Below are 8,552 nucleotides of genomic sequence, written 5' to 3' on the forward strand. Positions count from 1 at the left end.
ATCATCATCCACACAAAACCTGCTGAAATGCGACCATCAACATACAAAATTAACATCTACTTTAAGTTAAGTTAACCTACAAAATACACATTTCTAATCCTACATAACTACTAAGTTAACATCAGCTCAACTCTCCGGTGGATAATGGAAGTTGAGGACAGGCCAACCAAACATGGAGACCACCAAGTGGACCACCAGTGATGACCTTGATAGGCTCATCGTCAGGTCAACTGTAAAAAAAACACCAAACAACACAAAATTAACATAGAAATCAGACTAATTTTTAATACCTTGTTTATAACATGAGATTAACTAACACTGACACAAATCCGACCCTAATGTTGTTTAATACATGAGATTAACTAACACTGACACAAATCCGACCCTAATGGGGTTATATCCAATCTGTAATATCTAATGTCGAACACAACCCTGATTAACTAACAATGGATGATTGTACCTGACGTGTGGCGGATCAGGTATCAGATCAGCCAACATACTAGCGGCATTTGGTCGGAGATGTGAAGGGTCGCAGTTGATCGGAGATGAGGGTAGTTGATCAGAGATAAGAAGATCGCTGGAGAATAAACAGGATGAGAGCTTATAAGGTGGTGGGTGGGGGGTAAGAGTGCCAGGAGTGTGATATATGTAGGGTGGTGTTTTGAGTAAGATACAAAAGTAGAGTGGAAATGACCATTATACCCTTTGACCGTTAATAAATTATGTTGACTTTAAACAGAATTTGACAGAAGGGGGGGTCATATTGCAGGCCTTTTCATAAGTTGGGGGTCAGAGTGCGAAATTTCCCTGGAGAGGGTCAGAGTGCCAATCTTATATAAACCTCAGAGGGTAAAATTGCAGTTTACTCTTTGTATTTTGGAAAAATTACAAGTTTTGTCCTTTATCTTTATACCACTTTTCAGGCGGTGTCCTTTTTAACGAATGTTGACAAGCGGTGTCCTTTACTAGGTATTTTGTTGCAAGTTTAGTCCTTTACACCCAACCCTGTTAAAAAACCTTGTTAATTGTTGACAGGCAATGTCCTTTACTAGGTATTTTGTTGCAAGTTTAGTCCTTTACCTAGGTATTTTGTTGCAAGTTTAGTCTTTTACACCCAACAATTAACAGGGTTTTTTAACTGGGCTGGGTGTAAAGGACTAAACTTGCAACAAAATACCTAGTAAAGGATACCGCCAGTCAACATTCGTTAAAAAGGACACCGCCTGAAAAGTGGTATAAAGATAAAGGACAAAATTTGTAATTTTTCTTTGTTTTTTTTTTTTTTTTATAAATCTCTTTACACGAAACTAACAGATCAAAAATAATGGAAAAAAATATATAAAAATAATTTATTAACTTTAGAGAATACATTATCGTTTCTGTGCATTTGAAAATTAAGTATCTTTTAAAATAATTTCCACAGGTCGAAAAAGTACTGGTTCGTAGTAAGAACTTTGGATGATAGCTTTTTGCGCCAGCATAGAAGATATAATTATAACATGCCCTATAAAAAGTATACCTTTTTTTACAAATATGATATAAAAATTATTTGATTTCTATTTTTAATGTAACCTATTTAATAAAAATCGTATTTTAAGCGACACTCTAAAGTCTAAACCATTTAGTAAATAAATGTGTCCGGGTAGCACTATCAGTGCGTTCAATTTGTTTGAAACTAGAATCATTAAAAACTAACACCGAAACACATAATTTTTGTTTTAACACTCAACATGTTCTCGACTCATTTACGACTTTATTGCAACAAGTTCATAACCCATGGATTAAACGATTTATGATTTGGTTAAATTCAACATACAGATCGTATTCAGCTTTTCATCAATTACCCTATCAAACCAATTCAATTCAAACCCATTTGTCCACCAACACAAATTAATAAACACAGTAAAGTCATATTATTTTAAATTGTGTATATCTTTTTAATTATATACCGCATGATACCACTGGAACATGGCATATATTAGCCTAGATTTGACTATTCCACTTGGAAAAGTAGATAAACTAAAACTAAAGTACAAGCAAAAAGATGCTCCAAACAACAATATTTTAAACAACATAACAATAAACTAAAGATAAAAAATCTTTATGTTTTGTCATTATTTCAATGTCATGTCCCTTTCACAGCCTGATCATGATGATGATGTATACATACAAACATACATAATATAATAATAACATTAACTTCTTGTGGTATAAATGCCAGTATTTCTTTTCTATCTTTTTTGAACACTAAAATACACCTACCACATCACTCCCTCCCCCACACACACACCCTACCATCACACATGAATTTACAAGTTTACCCCTTTCATCACATGCAATACACAAGAAATGCACACTAGACTCAGGGGCAGCGATGTAACTTGTTCCCGGTGACAAAACGAGCGGATCCCAGGGGTATGAAACCCCGGGTTAAGCCTGACAAAACAAGCGGATCGGATCTTTATTACTAAATACACTTTTTTACTTTTCTTTCCTAGTACTCCTATGACAAGGTTGGTTGTTATAATGGTAATGGTATCTTTAGTTCAACTACAATGATGTAGGGTTACAACAAGATGATGGAGTAAACACACCCTCTACTGCATTCTTTCTTATCTATATAGTTTTGTATTGTAGTAAGTAATATCAACTGTGGCTCGCTGCGGCGGTGACGGTGGCGGTGGCGGTTATTGGTATTGAAGATTTTACTAAACATCTCATCTGGGTAATCCTTTCTTGTTATACATATATTCATCTTCTTCTTCCTGTAAAAACCATAAGGAATTATAAACATATGAACAAAACCGGCCAAGAACCGAGGAGTTCCCGATGATCTTACCTACACTAAGGAAGCTATAAAACACAAAATACGAACTACATTCCGATGGCACCATGACCCGGGGAAAACCTGCACCGTCATAGCCAATGTGGTTAGCCGGTGATGAACCGAAAGGTTAATTATTAGGGTGAAAAATTAACCGAATTGTACCTAGGAAATTGAAAGTAACATGATTTGAGTGAAGCTAAATCCAAAGTCGAGCTGGCAGGAAGCAACGGGGAGGTCATTAAGTTACTATTGCTGGTGGAAAGCGGAGCGGAAGAAACAGGGGTATTATCGTCATTCGAGAAGACGGTTTGGTAGTTTCCTGATGCTTTCGGTGAAGCGAAAAGGTTATCGGGGAGATTGTGCTCCAAGCTGCAATGCAATGTATACACAAATTTAGAAATGTTGAACAAAATCTTGTGAAATCATAATGATCATGCCCAATGTTTCCAGAACTGGACTACCAATCGGATCAGCCACCTTATCGGTTCTCACTGATCTGACCCGTTTTAAAAACCAAATCACATTTAAAATAATTAAAAAGTTCAAAATATAACTAATTTAGAATAAAATATGGAAAACAATACATCTTTTGCTGGATTTGTAATATTAACAAAATATATAAAATCTTAAATAAAAAAATAAAAATTATTAAACAAAACAGCACATGAGATTTTGGTTGGAAAAACTTCAAAAAAAATTAAAATCCGGTCGAACCGGTAGCTGGCCATGAAGGCAGTTCAAAAACACACAACCAGACTAGTTATGATTAAACACCGGTTATCATACCTTTCAGGCAAATCAATTTCTTCTTCTTCATGATTAGGGCTTGATTTTCCGTTGCTGGTTTCATCTTTTAACTCAACTGTTTCCTTCTCTTTCTCCAGGTTTAAATTTGCCTCTAAAGGTTCATCACCATTGACATTTACAGGAGTCATCATTTTTGACATCAAACCATCCTCTGCACCCAAAAAAAAAAAAAATCGATTCGTTTAGTCGTTAAAAACAGCTTCTGCATTCGATTTTAGCAACTCACAAACTGGTACATTACCAGAATCAGGACTGGAGCTGCTCCGGGAACCAAAAACCGACGGGTGGTTGAGATAACTTGGAGAGAAACAGGTGGGTGACGGAATGGCTGCACCGGTGGAAAGGGCGCGCTGGTGGTGGTGGTGGGATCGTTTCACGTCAAGAAGTTGAAGATCCATGATCCGACGGTTCTGAAGCTCGATTGCACGTTGCAGATCCGCCTGCTCCTCCAACTTTTTCCGCCATAGTAAATCCTGACTGTTGTACAGCATTCTCGCACCTGAATCCAAACAACAAATGCTCAAGATTCGTCGAACGATTCATAGATGAAAATCTAGAGCATACCCAGTTGCAGATCAAAAGGATCGCGTGGAGAATCGAATCCAGTGGGACTATCCAGCGGTGGCGGAGGTTGTTTCCTGAACTTATCAGAGACTTTACCCTTCTCCTTGTACGGTTTCACCAGCACCCGAGCATCACATACGAAATGCGGGTTACCTTTCGCAAGTATGAGCTTAACCGTCTCAGCATAAACGAATGTCACGAACCCGAACATTCGTTTTTGCTGGTACGGGATCCTAACATCTTGAACCGGGCCAAACATGCTATAAAACACGAAAACAAAGTATACGAAACCATGATCATCTTTGTCGAATCTGATAATCTTTATAATCGAAACCGGCGAGGAGATCGAACCTGAAGTAATTGGATACATCTTCTTCGCGAAATGTACTATCCGCCGGAAAAGTTAGGTAGATTTGCCGAGAACCCGGGTTAAGCATCCCCATCGAAAACTCGTTTCTTGAGCGGCCAAATTTGTTCATATCTTCGCCCATCATCAATGCAGCTGCCATCCTACAAACAGCCATAAACTGAAGTTATAATCTGTGGAACTAACAGGGTTTAGATAATTGTCTTACCTCGGACTGTCGGATTGTTGCTGAAGAAGGTAGTTCATCGATTTCGGACTATTCGGAAACGGGAAGTTGGGAGAACCACCGGCCGCGGCCATAAGTAACCGCTGCTGGTGAGCCGATTTAGATCGGAGAAGCTCATGACACTGTTCCATCACATCGAGCTTACTCAAAGAACCAACCGTTACAGCAGACAAATCAGCTTCACCATGGGTGAAGCGGCAGCTAGCTCCGTTTTTACAAAACCCTCTTGCATAGTACAAACAAGGTTTCCACCCACTAGGGTCTTCACCAGCACCTCCTAAACAAATATCATTCACAGATGAGCTTCGCCTGTGGGGACCACCACTTCCCCAAGGCGAAAACATGTCTCCGCCCCCTCCGTTCGGCGAGACCAAATCCGGGTAGTAGAACTCCCCGGATTTGCTCGGGGACCCATCGTTGAGAAACGAAAGCTGGTCTTGAATTTGCAACTCATCTATCAGATCAGGTTCTTCAGCTCCAGCTCCGCCGTAGAAAGGCGGAGCTGATGAATTCAGCCGGCTCTCGTCAGCCGGCTGAAAATCGGAGAAGTTCGAGTTTGTCCAAGAACTCGACAAGCTCGGGATACTTAACGGCGAAGGGAGATTCGTACCTCCGCCGTTAACTATCCTCGAACCAGTCGAGTTCGCAGAGTTTTGTCTAGAAAGACTCTGTGAACTAAACGGGGACGGAGACGATGGAGTTGATGGTGTGGGAGGTGTAGAAATGCCGAGTTCTTTCCGAGCTTTGAGTATCACTGACTGAACAAGTGATTCGGGGCCGAAAGCCAAACGTATCATCTCTTTTTCACCGTGATCTTGAATTAACAGAAGACCCATGATCTTTGAGGCGTATTCCGGATCCAAACTTTGGATCCGGGTAAATACAACTCGTGTTGCTTCGTATGAATCCATATTTCTTAGCTAAACTTGTTATATCTCGGTAACGATTTGGAGCTGGATAATTGCTTAGATGCTCCTGTAGAGGAACAAAGTAGAAAAAACAAAAAATGAGTTTTTTTTTTTTTAACAAACTATATGGATGTTAGTATTTTAACTTCAAACCAAAGCTAAAAAACCCTAAATAAAAAAAAATAAAGTTAATTTCAGAAAAAAGGATTGTCAAAATTCATGCAAAAATAAAAAAGTTTCACAGACTAAAAAGATTAACACCCGTGAAAATTTTGTGCAAAAAGATAGAGGAAAAAGATGATCAAGGAAAAGTAACACACTAGTACATGCTCTCTCTCTCTCTCTTCAGAACTCTTACCTCATTAGAACAGAACTGTTGAGATGATGATGATGATGAGAGGAAGTGAACCTAAATCTAAATCTAAGATAAATATATAGGCAAAGTTACTGAAACTGATCATGAAACTGGATAGAAGTTGAAAGGGGAGGCAGTCAAGGCTTTTTGTGGAGGTTATTTGCTATATAAAGTGAAGTGATGGAGGGTTAATGAGTTGCAGAAGTATAATCAATTTGCTTTGTAACAGCTGCTGCTTGTTCTGCTCTTATCAAGGATGTTGATTTTCAGAATAATAATTATAAAGCACTTAAACAGTCGTACCCTTATGTTGGTTTCAGTGAGAGAAGAGAGAGAGAGTGAGGAGAGAGATAGAGAGAGATTTTAACCTCTCATGAATCTCTCCTGTTGAGGTTTGATGATACAAGTTGAAAGCATATTTGGTTGGTTATTTACATAGACCACTAAAGTTAGAGCCAAGTTTGATTTCTTTCTATATTTCAAAGTTATGATGATATTATATAATTCTACTATTTCTGTGATTATATATTTATTATTTAAACAGTATTGTTGATTATTTATACTATTTTCTTAGACCAAGAGGTATGGGGGCCGGCTTAGGTCCGGCGAAGCCCGACACCGGTCCTCCACACCGACCCCTTGGCCCGGCCTGTTAAACCCGGCTTCCCCAAGACGTTTATGATGAGCCATGATTTTGAATATATAGCCGTTGAACGGCTATATGTATTTAAAAAAAAATCCTTTTTGTTATAAAACCATCCCATTTTATACCATTTTCATCACTTTCTCCCCACTTTCAACACTCTCATTTTTATACCATTATTTTATAAAAAAAATATATTTTCATCCACAATGGCATCTAATTCTTGGTGGTCCTCGGGTTCTTCGAACGAAGAGGAGATGTTTTTTCGCAAACGCTGTGGTAAAGACGGCGCAAATTCTTATAGAGGAGGAAGAGGAAGACGTCTCGTCTGAAAGCGTTATTACCAGACGAATATGGGTTAACAGAGACCGCAAAGGTTTGTCATTAATAAATTTTATTATCCTCATTCCTTATTTCCTCGTATTTATATATTTTTTTACGACAGGAGCGCACGAGAAATTGGTGAATGATTATTTTTCGGATGCACCCCTTTACAACGCCGACATTTTCAGACGAAGGTTCCGAATGAGTCGCCGGTTATTCACACAGATTGCTGATGATTTGGTGAGGGTAGACCCGTTTTTCACGCAAGAACCCGATGCTCGGAATTATGAAGGGTTCACCACGTTACAAAAGTGTACTGCGGCCATTCGCCAACTGGCGTACGGGACAGTGGCCGACGCTTTGGACGAGTACTTACAGATGTCGGCAAAAACTACGCGAGAATGTTTGTATCGGATTTGCCATAATGTGGTGAAACTGTATAGCAAAAAATATTTGCGGAAACCAAACGCGTATGATGTTCAACAGTTGTATCAAGCTCATGAAGCACGGCACGGGTTTCCGGAAATGCTTGGTAGCATTGATTGTATGCATTGGGCGTGGCATAACTGCCCGACTGCGTGGCGCGGCCAATACACGCGAGGTGATCACGGGCATCCAACCTTAATACTTGAGGCTGTGGCGTCACAAGATTTGTGGATCTGACATTCTTTCTTTGGTCTCCCAGGTTCACTCAACGACCTCAACGTGTTATACCAATCGATGATCTTTAGCGATGTCGTTAATGGAACCGGTCCGGACACCCGTTTTACAGTTTCTGGGGTTGAGTGTAGACGTGGGTATTATCTTGCTAACGGAAAATATCCGTCTTGGTCTACAATTATCAAGACTATTCCATTTCCCGAGGACGAAAAAAGGAAAAAATTCGCCAAGCGTCAAGAAGCTGCAAGAAAAGACACCGAACGTTGTTTTGGTGTTTTAAAAAAAATGGGCCATCATTCAACAACCAGCACGTGCGTTCACACCGAAGAGGTTGCGCCTTTGTATGTACGCTTGCCTTTTGTTCCATAACATGATTATTGAATACGAAGGTCGGGCGATTTGTGAGTATGATGAGAATGCATCTTACGGGAATACTCTCCCAGTAGAGCCGACGCAACAGGATTTAAACTCGTCCGCGCTAACCAACGACTACACGCATGCAAACCTTCAACAGGATTTGGTAGAACATATATGGAACAACGCAAACGACGGGGACGGTGACGAAGACGAAGACGAGTAGTGTAGTTTTTTTAAATTTTTAAATGTTGTCTTTTTTATAAATTTTAGGTGGTGTAATTTTTTTTTTAGGTTATGTAATTTTTATTTATGTTATGTAATGGATTTTATGTCTTATTTTTAAATTATTGTTTTTATAAAGTTAAACAAATAAAAAAGTAAAACAAATAAAAAAGTTAAACAATAAAAATTAAAAATTAAACAATAAAAGTTAAACAAATAAATAAATTAAACAATAAAAAATTATGTGGGGTAGCCCCATCATCCATCCCCCTCAAAAATGGAGGAGGCCCAT

At 39.0% G+C, this 8,552-nt stretch overlaps 2 protein-coding genes across 2 annotated transcripts; one reads left to right on the forward strand and one right to left on the reverse strand.

The window, feature by feature from the left end:
* Positions 1-2,085: 2,085 nt before the first annotated feature.
* Positions 2,086-6,484, reverse strand: LOC110876487 (zinc finger CCCH domain-containing protein 53). Its single transcript, XM_022124660.2, has 9 exons — positions 6,058-6,484; positions 4,774-5,766; positions 4,550-4,708; positions 4,199-4,458; positions 3,876-4,133; positions 3,614-3,785; positions 2,990-3,196; positions 2,840-2,908; positions 2,086-2,765 (listed from the first exon to the last, which is right to left on the reverse strand). Exons 2-8 carry the CDS (start codon positions 5,700-5,702, stop codon positions 2,875-2,877), a joined length of 2,019 nt encoding a protein of 672 aa, XP_021980352.1. The 5' UTR covers positions 5,703-5,766; positions 6,058-6,484; the 3' UTR covers positions 2,086-2,765; positions 2,840-2,874.
* A 422-nt stretch (positions 6,485-6,906) lies between these two features.
* Positions 6,907-8,261, forward strand: LOC110930613. The gene is made up of 4 exons (XM_022173954.1): positions 6,907-6,976; positions 7,143-7,622; positions 7,707-7,943; positions 8,071-8,261. Exons 1-4 carry the CDS (start codon positions 6,907-6,909, stop codon positions 8,259-8,261), a joined length of 978 nt encoding a protein of 325 aa, XP_022029646.1.
* The last annotated feature ends 291 nt before the right edge of the window (positions 8,262-8,552 follow it).

The sequence above is a fragment of the Helianthus annuus genome, chromosome 1, assembly GCF_002127325.2.
Source record: "Helianthus annuus cultivar XRQ/B chromosome 1, HanXRQr2.0-SUNRISE, whole genome shotgun sequence".
Taxonomy (NCBI): Eukaryota; Viridiplantae; Streptophyta; class Magnoliopsida; order Asterales; family Asteraceae; genus Helianthus; species Helianthus annuus.